The sequence below is a fragment of the Ostrea edulis genome, chromosome 8 (genome assembly GCF_947568905.1).
Source record: "Ostrea edulis chromosome 8, xbOstEdul1.1, whole genome shotgun sequence".
In the NCBI taxonomy this organism is placed as follows: Eukaryota; Metazoa; Mollusca; class Bivalvia; order Ostreida; family Ostreidae; genus Ostrea; species Ostrea edulis.
Window position 1 is genome coordinate 44,029,943 of NC_079171.1, and position 15,449 is coordinate 44,045,391.

General features: G+C 35.9%; 1 protein-coding gene across 5 annotated transcripts in view; it reads left to right on the top strand.

The window, feature by feature from the left end:
• Window positions 1-15,449, top strand: part of LOC125661517 (sodium-dependent multivitamin transporter-like) — a 75,870-nt gene that overhangs the window by 40,057 nt on the left and 20,364 nt on the right. For 4 of the 5 annotated variants that reach the window (XM_048893544.2, XM_048893542.2, XM_048893543.2 and 1 more), the window contains exons 12-18: window positions 338-408; window positions 651-737; window positions 1,507-1,658; window positions 4,386-4,469; window positions 5,748-5,851; window positions 8,507-8,580; window positions 9,485-13,672. In XM_048893544.2, coding sequence (XP_048749501.1) covers window positions 338-408; window positions 651-737; window positions 1,507-1,658; window positions 4,386-4,469; window positions 5,748-5,851; window positions 8,507-8,580; window positions 9,485-9,574 — 662 coding nt within the window. In that variant the 3' untranslated portion in view covers window positions 9,575-13,672. Of the gene's footprint in view, window positions 1-337; window positions 409-650; window positions 738-1,506; window positions 1,659-4,385; window positions 4,470-5,730; window positions 5,852-8,506; window positions 8,581-9,484; window positions 13,673-15,449 lie in introns of those variants that run through there. The other variant, XM_048893546.2, reaches the window with a different exon arrangement.

Below are 15,449 nucleotides of genomic sequence, written 5' to 3' on the forward strand. Positions count from 1 at the left end.
AAGATCAACATACTCCCGACCTCTGTTTGGTAATGTCCTGGGGGTCATTTAGGCAGTTCACGGGTCAACATTTGTTCCGAAGTATGGAAATTATTCAAAGTCGACAGTTTCTTGAGCAGGATCAGAAAAAAAATGATCTATATTTCCCACTCCCAAAATAGGTAAGCAGAGTGTGATGTCAACTTCGTTAAGAACCTCCAATAGGTGCAATGGCTATGATAAAATGTGTTACTGACGGACACCTGCTGGGATTCAAATTTTTGAAAACGTTTTGTGCATCGCTTTGTTTAATTTGAGTTCTATGCCATTTAAAATAATATCAAACATTTTTTTTCAGTTGTCATATTTGGATCGCTAGCCATCGGATTTGCTTATTTAGTCTACCTTCTTGGTGGACCGATTGTTCAGGTAAACAGATGTGTTGATTGTTCAGGTAAGCGTATGGGTTGATGGTTCAGGTAAATACATGGGTTGATGGTTCGGTTGATCAGGTGTGTTGATCGTGCAGATGAACAGGTGGGTTTATTGACTGATTAAACAACTGTCTTAAATTTTATAAAATGAGAGAGAGGGGGGGGGGGGATTCTGTCATTCATTTCCTCCTAGGTTTATGCATTTAAAATTGAAGGATTGGATATTCTATTTTGAAGATGACAAGTACTGTGACGTCATGCATAAATGGACCAATCCTTGGAATGTTTGTTATGGGTGCTGTATTTAAATCTGCCAATGCAAAGGTATGTCGCTCGACAATGTGGTTACTGCATTGTTTCCATACAATTTGTTGTCTATTTTTGGAACCCATTGTCCCAATTTCAACACTAATTTGATTGGATATTTGATCCTTTGATCTGTCGGCATAGATTGCTACGCACGAATCTAGTGACATCAGATAAGACGTGTTTGGTGATATTGTAATTTTTCTGGACATTCAAACACAGTAATAACAAAGAAAGAACCTCCCACCAGTCTTGTGAAATTCGTGACCCATGATCAGGATACTAAGACAGGGGTATTGGATTCAAAACACGATGTATTCTTGTTTACTCGATGATCCCGTGAGGATCCGATAAGAATAGGTTCTCAGTATTCCTTGCTTGTCGTAAGAGGCGACTATATGGGGCAGTTCTTCGGATGAGACCGCAAACAACCTATGTCCCGTTTCACAAAAGATGTGTCAAGATAAAGATACCTCCCTACTCAAAGACCGTAAGCGCCGGGCATAGGCCTAAATTTTTACAGCCCTTCACCGGCAATGGTGATGTCTTCATATGAGTGAAAAATTCTCGAAATCGACGTTAAACAACAGTCAATCCATCAATCAACCTTTACTCTATCTGACAAAATGTAATTAAATGGCCCAAGGGCCTTATTTTCCCAATAACATATATCTACTACCTGGTTTATAATCCCTCGATTCTTATGTAGAGGTAATTATGTAGCGGTAATTGTACCAGGTCCTCTAGATAGGGGTACATGTGATTTCTATTTCGTAATCTTTGACAGGGTGCAATAGTCGGATGTCTGTCGGGATTCCTGTTTTTACTCTGGATAGCTGTGGGCCAGGTCATACAGAAGTTTGCCACCCCGAAACTACCCGGGGGGCCAGTCACAAACTGCAGTGCCCCGTCTTATGTTTATAACGTCAACAGTTCTATGTAAGTACTGTAAGTCACGTGCTGTAGTTTTAATTCTACACGGCGCTCTTTCTCGGTGGTAGAATGGTGTTGTTTTGGGCTCTGGTTCGAATCCTACTGTTGAACATCGAAAACTAAGCGGCTATGACTCGAGACGAGACACAGTGTGAGAACAAGAACAAGCTGTGTTTTGATGTAGAAAAGTGACATGTTACGAACATTTAAGAAATGAATTTCATTCTTGAAAATACATGAAAGCATGAACTGCAACGCTTTACGCCAGCATAATTCATGAGACGTGTCAACGTTTCTTCAAAAGTATGTTGGCGTGAAGTGTTGCTGTTTATTACATCATATATATATATATATATATATATATATATATATATATATATATATATTAAAACTGAAAGTTATAGCGAGCAAAGGTCGCGAACCGACGCTACAAACTCGCTCCAATGATTACACGTACGAGTCACGTGATTTGTTCTGTATCAGCTGAAAAAATGATGAGGATTACCCATAGTGCTCTGGAGAAATGTCGCCGTCACTGCGGCATATTTCATTGACAACCCCGTAGATAAAATGAATAAATTGTATGGAAAGTACCATAAACGTTTTTGAATTCCTGACCTTCGTAAGATTTGTTTTTGTTGAAAATTGCTTTGTTTGAAAGGAAAAAAATCGCAACTAATAATACAACACATTGTACTGTTTACATCCGCTGTGTAATATTTCCTGTGTTAAATGGCGGATTAAATGTCTAAAGTCATGTTGCAAGATGTTAAGGGTCCTCACTCATCTCAACAGTCACACCATAAAACATATTATTTTAGGCAAACGTATTTTCATTTTACTTTCATTTCCTAATCTCGTGAGGATCTGGGTTGGAATAGGTCCTCAGTATCCCTAGCTTGTCGTAAGAGGCGACTAAATGGGCGGTCCTTCGTATGAGACTAAAAAAAAAACGAGGTCACGTGTCACAGCAGGTGTGACACAATATAGATATCTCCCTGATCAAAGGACGTAAGAGCCAAGCATAGACATAAATTTTGCAGCTCTTCACCAGCAATGGTGAGTGAAAAATTCTCGATCGGAACGTTAAACAATATACCATCAATCAACTTTCATTTCTGTCGGAATATTTCCACAGAAAAATTGCACTATATTTATCAAGATTCATAAGTACATTGCTCACATTCATGAGTTAATGACTATCATTTCAATTGGTAAAGATATTACTAGTACAACCTTTACAAATATGAACATATAGTGATATAAGAACTGTATCACCAATATTGAAATATGGTAAAAGGAATAAGCAATACAGTTAAACAGAGTCTTTACCTGCCACCGTTCACGACAGGTGTGACCGGTCGACAGAGGATGCTTACTCTTCCTAGGCACCTGATCCCACTTCTGGTGTGTCCAAGGGTCCGTGTTTGCCCAACTATATATTATGTATTGATTATAGGAGTTATGAGATTGATCACTGTTCGTTATCTTCACCTTTCATTAGCAAATTGGGCATGACTAAATATAAAGTATTTGTTTAGTCATTTTGTAGAGCGGGGATATAAACTATCGAGCACGTAATATCTTAGGGGAGGCATGTTAATCGTGGTCAGAATGTGGCAGACGTTAAAACAAAAACGTGCGGTTTATCAAGTTTTCTGAAATATTATCGCAAACTTTTATATCAATTATCCCTTCCTGTAGGCTTGAACGTCGCACGCACGTAGCATCCTTTCTTTTCTTTTTTTAAGTGAGTGGCCAATTATTGTCGAAGTTGACTTCACAATTATTTAGAGCAACACAAACAAAGAAATGTGTTTTGCCCAAATTTAAATACCATAATCCATGGGTGGGGGTAGTTGACAACGTTAGTTCTATAATACAGTTTCAATGCACCAATTCAAACTTTCAGTTTTGCCATTCAGTACAACTATTTGATCATCGGGGCGCGCAACAATCTGCTAATGTATTTAACTCTGTATGTAAAATTAACGGAATATAAAGGTTGTCAAAATTGTGAGGAGGACGCACCCCCTCTCCCGGAACTTGAGCTTAGCGGTCACGATGGACCAGTGATTAAGGCGCTCGTTTTGTATTGGGAGGTCTCAGGTTCGATTTTCGATACTGACGCCGCTTAAAACCTAAGGCGTTTAACATCGGTAGTGACTGTTGTTTCACTAAGCTGACGGCCTTAGAAACGAAAGTAACGGATTTCTCGGATATGACTGTAATTTAACGCAACCATAGGCGCTATAAAGTAAAATTATTTTATTTAACGTCGTGTTTAACGAGTAGGAACATGAGCTCTAAGGAGCTAATTTCCGACTAGAAATATAATTCTCAATGTTATGACCTTGGGTGTCAGGAATATGTCAAACTTCCGGCAATTCACTTAAAGCTGGCGAGTGAAAAATTTCTTGAATGGACGTAAAGCAACACAGAAAGTAACACATACGTTAAAATGAAGTTATTGTACCGTGCAAGCTAACTTTAAAAGGATCACTGTTGGAAATATGTTCACAAGAAACACAGCAATTACTCAATGAGCGATCAATCCCCCGTGTAAGAGGAACGCCTTGTCTACTAGGTTGAAACTGTAGTTTATCACAAAAAGCATTGGGATATACTAAAATTTGTACATTTTTAGATAACTTTGTGTAATCATGGAAAATGGTGTCGTTAGAGCCCCTCCCCAGTAAACTAACGTACAAGTTCTGTTTAATTCTCTTGTAGGACAGCTTTTGGGTCAGAAACAACGTATTCCATGAACTACTCTACAACAGACAGCTCGCCAGGAATCCCGCCGACTAGTTCTGGGTAAAGCTGCATTATCAAGTCAAGTTGCACTCAAAGAGAAGCTCTTCGTCATTTCATAAATAAACGTCCCGTGGAAATGAGAATTAGAATAGGTCCTCAGCACCCCTTGCTTGTCACAAGAGGCGACTAAATGAGGCGGTCCTTCGGATGAGACCGGGAAACCGAGGCCCACTGTCACAGGAGGCGTGGCACGATAAAGATCCCTCCCTGCTCAAAGGCCGTAAGTGCTGAGCATTGGCCTAAATTTTGCAGCCCTTCACCGACAATGGTGACGTCTCCACATGAGTGAAAGATTTTCGAGAACGACGTTAAACAATGTCTAATCAATCAGAGAGAAGATCTTTGCCATTTCAAAACTAAACATAATTGTGAGGCCAAGCATCACAAAGACCTCGTTTTGTAACATTATTTGCATCAGTCAATGCCCATACCGCTTTCAAAAAACAGGGCACAAAAGTCTAAACAAAAACTTTATTAGCTCCAGGGATAGCCAAACTATCCAAAACTGTCACTGAAATATGCAAAGTTCAAGGATCATAACTTTCAAAAATGGGCCAAGAACACCGAATCCCAAACTTGATCTGTAATTCATTTAAGTTCATGGGTAAATTTTCAATTCAATAGTTGCTGGGCATGCCCCCTCCCCCATAAAAAACCCGGGAAACTGTCAACTCAGGCAGATTACTATAGAGTTCCCCCTATTGGCGAGACCCTAACTAATATGAATATGCACCACTCTTGACAACCCATGAATATGCACCACTATTGATAACCCACCGCCGCGGTGGCCGAAAGGTTAAATCGTTCGCCCCGCACGCGGAAGGCCAGAGTTCGAATCCCGGCTGCGACATACCTAAGTCGTGACAGTTCCATCGCCAAACGCTCGGCATCAGGTGTGAATGTCACGGGTCCACGGAGATGACCTTAAAAACGGATGACCCGTGTCACGCTAAAGAACCCTCACTGCTCAATGGCCGTAAGCACCGAGCATAGGCCTAAATTTAAGGCCCTTCACTGGTCTTGGTGACGTCTCCATATAAGTGAAAAATTCTCGAGCGTGACGTTAAGCAAGATAAAATCAAACAATCAATATTGACAACCCTGTATCATACATCTTTTACTACGACTAGATACAGTGTATTAACATGAATCGCCTTCTTTTTTAATCCAACTAAAATGAACTGGAACACTACGATATCCAGATGGATGTCAGATACTAAAATGGTCATACTTTTGTTTATACAGTTAACACATAGTACAGGTTTTTCTTACTTTCAGAGGAGACGGAGTACTTGGAATATATAAGATCAGCTATATCTGGTACACGACGTTAGGCATGGTAGTGTGCATACTTGTTGGAATGATCGTTAGTCTTTTAACAGGTGCGTGCAATTACATGGATTTTCAATTAGTTGGACAGGTGCGTGCAATTTCATTGTTAGTCTTTGATCAATCGTGCGTCATTCCATGTATATTAAATAGAATCAATGATAACCTTTAAACACGTGGCGTGTGTGTCTTTCTTTCATATTCATTGTAACTGTCGTAGTAAGTTTTTTTAACAGGTCCGCGTCATTTCATGCATATCCAATAGAATGATCGTTAGTGTTTTAACATGTGCGTGTCATATCATGCATATTCAATAGGATGGGCTTAGTCTTCTAACAAATGCATATTCAATAGAATGATTTTTTTTAAAAAGATGCGTGCCATTTCATGCATATTTAGTAGAATGATCGTTATAACACATGCTATGTATACTGAATAAAAGAACCTTCAGATGATGAAAGTTGCTATATTTCACCACCTTGTTGGCACTGAATGACCACTACTAAGTTGCCGACTGGCGATATTTCAATATTGTTTTTATGTCACCTGAGTAAACTCAGGTGACCTATTGCAATTGGTTTTCGTTCGTCGGTATCCGTCGTGCGTTAAAAATTGAACATTTTTAACTTCTTAATAACTTAATTCTCTTTCGAATTTGGTATGAAGCATCATTGGGACAAGGGAGACATAAATTGTAAATTTCAGGACTCCAGCACCCCTAGGGGCGGGGCAAAAACTGCCCAAACTTGCCCAATTTTCAAAAATCTTCTCAAGAACCACACTCATGTAAGAAAAACTAAATGCATAGTGATGTAGAGCAGGAAGGCCTCTAGCAAAATTGTAAATTTCATAATCTCCGGGGTAGGGGTTCTGATCCCAGGGCGGGGCCAAACTTGTTATATAGTGTTTATGTGGAAAACACTTAAATTACATCTTCTTTAATGCTATTGATACTAAATTGAAAGTAAATAGATATTTAGGAAGAACAGGTAGTCCTTTACCGAAATTGTAAATTTGAATATTCCAGGGGTAGGGGTTTTGGTATCAGGGTGGGACCAAAATGATCAGTTATTAAATGTGTGAACAATAGACATTTTTAACTTCTTCTTTCCAATTCTCTTCAAATTTAGTATGAAATATATTTGGAACAAGGGGGACATAAATTGTAAATTTCTTGATTCCTGCACCCCTGGGGCCTTAGGGACGGGGCAAATACTGCCAAAAGTTGACCAATTTTCAAAAATCGTCTTCTCAATTACCACACACATGTAAGAAAAACTAAATGCATGGTGATGTAGAACAGGAAGGCTTCTACCAAAATTGTAAATTTCATGATCTCCGGGGTAGGGTTTCTGACCCCAGGGCAGGCCAAACTTGTTATATTATGTTTTTGTGTAAAACACTTAAATAACATCTTCTTTAGTGCTATTGATACTAAATTAAAAGTAAAAATATATTTAGAAAGAACAGGTAGTCCTTTACCAAAATTGTAAATTTGATGATCCCAGGGGTAGGGGTTTTGGTAACGGGGTAGGGCCAAATTGGTCTGTTATCAAAATTAATGTGTGAACAATAACCATTTTTAATTTCTTGATAATTATCATTCCAATTATTTTCAAATTTGGCATGAAACATATTTGGAACAAAGGGAACATAAATCATAAATTTTGGGATTCCTGGGGCCTATGGGGCAGGACAAAAACTGCCCCAAAATGACAAATTTTCAAACATCTTCTCAATTACCATACACATGTAAGAAAAACTAAATGCATAGTGAAGTAGAGCAGGAAGGTCTCTACCAAAATTGTAAATTTAATATCCCCGGGTTAGGGGTTCTGACCTCAGGGCGGGGACAAACTTGTTATATAGTGTTTATGTGTAAAACACTTAAATAACATTTTCTTTAGTGCTTTTGATACTAAATTGAAACTAAATGGATAGAGAAGTTAGTCTTTTACGAAATTATAAATTTGATTTTCCCCAGAGTAAGGGTTTTGGCCCCAAGGTGGGGCCAAACTTAGTATATACTTAGTTATGTGTAAGTTTGCTGATACTGTATCAAATCTAAATGCATACTTAGAAATAGCAAAAAAGAATGTACAAAAAATGGTGAATTTCACAACACAGGGTTATGACTTTAGGATGAGTCCAAATTAGTCATATATTTTGATGTTTTAATGTTAATACTAAGAACTACTATTTAAACCCTTTCATCAGTGTATGCACTTTTGAAGGCAGTGCAGTTTTAAGAACACATCTTGTTTTATACTCTTGCTGAACATTAGAATTTAGCTTAGATATTCAGAACAGGAAATGTTTTCTAGATTTCAAAGCTCATGGAAGTAGTGATACTTTTTCACTAGTATTCAGGTGACCGATAAGGCCTGTGGGCCTCTTGTTACAGTATATATTCCGAAAACTGAACACTGTGATATTTATCCGGTGCGCCTGTGGCTGTCTTGTGGTTCCCAGGGGGCGAGCTACCGAAACTTCGGAGTTCTAGCAAAAGAAAATTTGTATATTTTAGATTTATGGACATGTATTTCTTTAGAAAGGTATCAAATTTGTGAAAAGGGCGGGTCGTGCGAACTACGCGCCGGCACTGAATCCAACCCCGCGCATTACTTAAACACACTACAGCTTCATATTTGTTATACAATGACTTACACTTTAGTGAATACAAAATGTAAGATGGGATTTTGTTGTAGGTGGATTGAAATCTGCAGATGATGTTGAACTAAAGTATTTGTTTCCTCTAAGAAGAATGCTGGACGCAAAAAGGGTAAGTGTTCCAGAATTTCTGAACGACGGTAAAGGAGACTTAATTAAGTGTCTGTGTTTTGAGAATATCAAAATGATGAAAATAACATGTCTTCGGATATGACCTTATCTGCAGAACTGTAGCTCTCCGAAAAAAATTATGTTGACAGACCGGTCTGTCAACATAATTTTTTTCGGAGAGCTACAGTTCTGCAGCTAATATGACCTAAGAAAAAACCCCATATATACTAGGGGGAAAATACTTTGGTCTCGGGCCAATTTTGTCAAAAACATATGAAAGAGAGTGTGCTTTATTTTATCTAATAAAAATAAGACAAGGAATTTTTACTTTTTTAAAATTCAAAACTTGCGATATTTGATAGTCGCAAACCACGCATATTACCTACATTCACACTACATCACAGGTATAACTAGGTACTACAGGACTCGATAAGCATGGCTAGCGACCGATGACAACATTTAAACAGTTCCTACTTAGTGCAAGCATCGGACCCCCCCCCCCCCACACACACACAATGTGACATGATAGTATGACCGTTCTGTATTTTCCAATCGCCATCGCAAACTTAAAACTTAACTGTTATAAATGTAACAGAAACGTCGGGACGACTTGGACTTAGTCAAACGTTTTACAGACGGGAGTATATAAAATTAAAATGTGGTCGAAGATTCCGGATTTTTTTTTTTTTTTTTTTTTGAATCCGAATAGCGCATGAGAGAAATTTTATCTTCTTCATTTAAGGATATCAATGGTTAATATGCATTGTTTAAACAGAAGCGGGCGGGCCTGATAACCAGGCAATGAACTTTTGTAGGCCAGGCGTAGCACATTTATTGAGTGGTTACACGTATTAACGTCATTAATGCTATGCTTTATGGAATGAATGAATTTATTTCCCACACAGGTAAAGCAGTACGAGTTAAACGAATTAAAAGAGAAAGAGGTGGAGACAGAGAAAGAAACGTCAATCGAGCTCATAACACAGAAAGCATGAAAACGGTGTGTTCAAGGAGGCCTGGCTTTCCACAGTATTTGTTTGGAGATTTAGTTTGTCCTAAACTAATGGACGGTCTATAACATATTACAATTCTGCAAAACTGACCAAAAAAAATGTCGTAGATCAGTTAGAACGAGCATTTCTACTGGAGAAGACAACTTTGGTGTTGCAGGTGTATGTAGTATTTTGTATACATTTTATTATGATGTTTATTATGTAATGCTTTGTATTCTCTGTAATTATCTAATTTTTCATTTTCGAATCATCTATGTTTTATACAACTGATTAAAAATATCTAGTACTACTATTATAGAATTGAGTACCCATAGGGCATATTTCGTAAAGATTATTTTTTTCTGCTTAATCAAAATACAGAATATACCGATAATGAAACATTTCAAACATGCATTGTATAAAGAAACAATCATTCTGTAAGTATTGCATAGTAATACATGTCCCCTACCAGCCTGAAGTCCAGTTGTCTGTGTGATGTTCTGCGTGAATAATCATATGATAACAGTTTATGCACAAAAATAACCAAGTCCCATAAAATAAAAATCATATACAACTGTATATGTCAGATTCTAATTCCATATTTTCTACATGTATGTACAAGGGCCACAACATAGCAAAAACGCGATGGAATGAGACAAAATTTGAACTTGGTCTGTAAATTGTCATGGCAAAACAATGTATCAAATGAATATTTGTAAGCATGGCGAAAACTGATTTGCCAGACGGACGGATGGACAGACATAGTGCAAACTCAAAGTCCCCTCCGGCCAGGAAAACTAAAAATTAAATACATACATCAAAGTAATGTTGGTGTCTTCTTATAATGTAATGTCGATTTATTTTCACTAAATATGCGCAATTAACATTGGTATAATCCATGTTTACTATATGCAGTGCCGGGCGTTTTATGTAGTATGACATCACCTTCAACCCCTCTATTCATCAATCGACTCGTCCCTATAACACCGCAGGTTAAAATAATGGTGGTAGATTCAATTAAAGCTGAAGCTTCTTATTAATAAGTACACAATAAATTGATAAAATTTCATATATCTTTTTTGTATAATCCTGTTCACATTTCACGAAACACATATTTCTGTATTGGAATTGAGTTTTGAATACAGGATTATATGTTTTAGTGGATGTGTTTTATTAAGTTTGTTATGTATCGTCGAAGATGCAGGCGTGATGTGACTCAATTCAAAGTCTCGTGCAATATATCCATACGCGCTGTGCCCTATGACTTAGGAAGTTGAACCAAGTTCAACTCCCAAACATTCGACCTGCGCTAAAGCATCATGTATTCATATGTAATTGTATGAACTGCATATATTAAAATTAGAGTTTCATAATTCCCATTATTTCATTCCAAGATGTAGAGATAGATTTTATGTCACTATATTCGCGTGATACCACCTGGTCAAGATTTATTTATGTGTTTGTCTCTTCATTGTTATGTTGTAATCAAAACAAAGGTTGAAATTTATAGGAATTATTAATTCTGTAATAATAACGCACAATTAGTTATGTATTATTAAGTGTACCCATTACAAAACAGCTGTGTAGCTATTACATTGTGGTCAAAATTAACTTTGATATTGCAAGAAATGCAACATCATATAATTTTGTTTCTTAGCATTACATTAAGATAAGAAATGAGACGATGAAATAGGTGATTAGTTAATGTGTGTTATAAGTTTTATGTGTGCCCAACACACTTATTTAATACATTTTATCAGTATATATATTTTTAAGATCATTATTTCAAGAAGATGAAAAAGTAATGTTCTACGAAATATGTTAATCTCAAGGAGATTTCAGTTTATTTTATTTGAGAATTTTCGCCCTAGTGTTTGATGTATATATATTTATAAATATTCCGTTACGAAATGGGGGATATTGTAATTGGCGTGAATCTCTGGATTTGTAGCCAGGTCAACTTCGAATTTCACCTGTGCAATGGTGTCGTGTATTTGTATAAAAGACGATATGCTTTTGATAAGGTATATACCTTTAGGGAATTTAAAATGATATTAGGCTACTAGATAATCAAACATTACATGAAACTGCTATTGAATTTAACATTTTATTAATTTACCACATAATTTAACATGGCATTAGACTTCATAATAATTTAACATAGCATTATTCTTATTATGAGAGAAATTAACATGATATTAGACTATTAGATGATACAACATGATATTATACTACTAGATAATACAACATGATATTATACTACTACATGATACAACATAATATTATACTACTAGATAATACAACATGATATTAGACTACTAGATAATACAACATGATGTTATATTACTAGATAATACAACATGATATTATATTACTAGATAATACAACTTGATATTATACTACTAGATAATACAACATGATATTAGACTACTAGATAATACAATGAGATAAACTACTAGATAATATAGCATGATATTAGACTACTACATAATATAACATGATATTAGACTGATAAAGATTTCTTTAGAAACATGATCATAGACTACTAGGGAGTTTAACATAGCATTAAATTGCAGGAGCTGCAATTCTAGTCATATAATAATGCTTTGGAATGTAAATCGCGAGTGTTGCGATCTTTTGAATTACTCCCCTTTGGGGCCCCCTTATTAAGTTCGTTATTTGAACTTTTATATGCATGTTCAGCTGATTTCCATAAATCTATTTTATAATGATAATTGGATTTCATTGTCTTCACAATAACTTCCTACTCGGTACTTATTCATAATTATGCATAGTTAATATGTTTTCTAAAAGTTTTTTGTGTTTAAAAAAAATCATAACTTTTTATTTATTTTTTACATGAATTAAGATGTTTATGTATCTGATGCAATGTAAATAATATCGATGTTTTGTTTTACACGAGAGAGAGAAGAGAGAGAGAGAGAGAGAGGGCGCATTATGAAATTTTGAGTTTCATCAAAGCTCAGATAAGTCTCTCTGATTGAATCATTGCAAGTTATTTGCTTAATGAAACACTAATGAATATTACAGACATCCCAATTTAGGGTCTGTGTAGACATTTTGAACCAGACTGAACATTTAATTTTGTTTTCGCATGTTGCTAAAAATATCGCTGTCGGTTCTGAATGTCTAAACTGTCTAAGTGTAATCCCACCCACACCCACATATATCACAGTTGCTCCTGAACGCCTAAAAATGACAAATCAATTCGCCATATTTTGTTTATATGATAGGTATCTGATATTTGTTGTAAACACGGACTGCGGATAGCATTAAAACTATAAACAATATTGTTAAGACTGTTAATTGCTAAACCAAATTGTTAGGACCTTATCCTTAAAACTCGTGTCGACTTGAATAACATAATTTATTCAAAACATACTACAAATAGATATTTTATCTCACCTGAAACAATGTTTTCTCATTTTCTTTTTAAAGAGGAAATGAAGTATTTGCAGTTTAGAAGATCTAAAAATATCATAAAATTTATCACAATCACAAAGACCATGAGCCCTTTACTGCCTGCGGGAATTCTAATCATTATGATAATGACGCTCAGCGGTCGAAAAAAGTATTAATTTAGAACTAGCATGTCTAAAATCCCCCACGTGTGGTTGTAAATTAAGGGACATTGCGGGAGGTTAATTCTTTCATTTCATTTGTTTATTGTTTTTATCTAATGAACCTTTTACCATGTTATGCAATGATATTGCTTTAGGAAATTAAGAAATCTTTTAGCGATATGTTGGATTAAAGATTCTTTTGGTTTTCCTTTGAATGAAATTAAATTTAAAATAAAAAGGTGGTGACAATAAAGCTATCTATTTGGACTCGGGACCTCATTGTAATTAAAAGTTTATAATATGACAAAGGAAAATGTTTCATGATTGCGGTGAAATATTAAAAAAAAATATTGCACTGAAAAAAAAATAGTTCATTTTACTTGCCTTTATGTATAATATGACGATCGAGCCTTTTACATTTCAGTGACGTGTAATATTTGTTTGTAAAGAGGCGGTTTATAAATAGTGTAATATTGTACATGTTTTGCTGATGTAATAAACATTTATGTTCATCAAATATAGATATTGCATTTTATTATTTTCTTATAAAATAACATCTATGTGTTACAGGCGTGATTAAGAGGATAATGATCAGTGAAAAAAGCAACAAAAGGAAAAAGACCTCCCAAAAATCAAATAAACAAATAACAAGAGTACTGCAAACGGTACAATATACGCCCGTCGGACAGTGAGCCTTTGACTAAATATCAGGGCAATATTTGTATCCGTAATGAAAAAAAAAAGCCTGGAAAACTGTCTGACCTATTTTAAGTCCAAAAATAGGTCAAGGATGGACCAATTCAGCTGAAATACACACTGAACTTGTATTCCTCCATGTAGAAGCTTCTGACTAAATATCAGTGCAATATCTGTATTCATAATGAAAAAAAAGCCCGGAAAACTGTCTGACTTATTTATAGCTTAAAAGTAGGTCATGGATGGACCGATCCAGCTGAAATGCAAACTGAACTTGTATTCTTCCAAGAGGAAACCCCGACTAAATTTCAGGGCAATATCTGTATCCATAATGAAAAAAGCCCGGAAAAATATTTGACCTACTTTTAGTCTTAATGTAGGTCACGGACGGACGGACCACTCCAGCTGAAATGCAAACTGAACTTATATTTCTCTGAAAGGAAGCTTATATCTGTATCTATAACGAAAAAAGTTCGGAAAACTGTTTGACCTACTTATAGCCCTAAAGTAGGTCAACGATGGACCAATCCAACTGAAATGCAAACTCACTCTTACAATTCTTGAGAACGATATCATGACCAAATTTAAAAGTTGTACATGCATCCGTTACGGAAAAAAGTCCGGAAAACAGGACCCGGGACGGACGGAGAGTGTCATATCATAATACGTCCCGTCTAATGACGGGCGTATACCCCCCCCCCCCCCAAAAAAAAAACAACAAAACAAAAAACAAAAAAAAAAAGAAGAAGAAAGGAAAACGGAGGGGAAAAAACACGAAACATGAAAATATCCCTACATATTCTAAGGAGGAAATACTGAATCGAAAATATAATCATAAAGCATTCATATTAAACAATTACAGAATATATATCACATAAAACAAGTCACAAATCCAATAACTGTCTTTTTATTGGAAAGAAGCTGATTTGTAGCCGAGGGGGTCGTTTAGATTGACCTCTTTCTACCACGAGCAAATAAGAAAAAATTAACACAGTTTTAAACTGGGTTTCCTCTCTAATATTTACCAAGCAGGTGTATTGTGATTGACAGTTGTGGTGAGACATATTCCTTCTTTGGTTAAAAATCTTTTGATGGGGACAAAGTTTCGCAGTAAATTCTGCATGCCTGGATACTATTCATAACGGCGATCAGCTATTACAGGAGATTGTCAGTGTGATATAAAGCTACATGTATATGTGCCGCGTTGATTGGATATAATTATAGGGATAAATGTATACTCTTTTAAATCATGTTATATATATATATATATATATATATATATATATATATATATATATATATAAAGTTGTACACTTTATGTCAATTATAATTATACTATTTAACTCAATTGGACAGTAATTGCCCCCGTTATGATCGCGTGACGTCACCAGTGGCATGAGTAAAGCACAATATGGTGATGCGAAAGTGTGGACGGTGTACAGGCTGCTAACGGTATACATGTACGTTCATCGAAGAAAACGACAGACAGGGAACGAGTTGGATAGAACCACTTTCAGCGATGATCATTTAAAGAGGGAAATTCAATTTCATGTTTAACATAAAGTCATATCTAATGCAACTAAATGTTGTAAACAAAT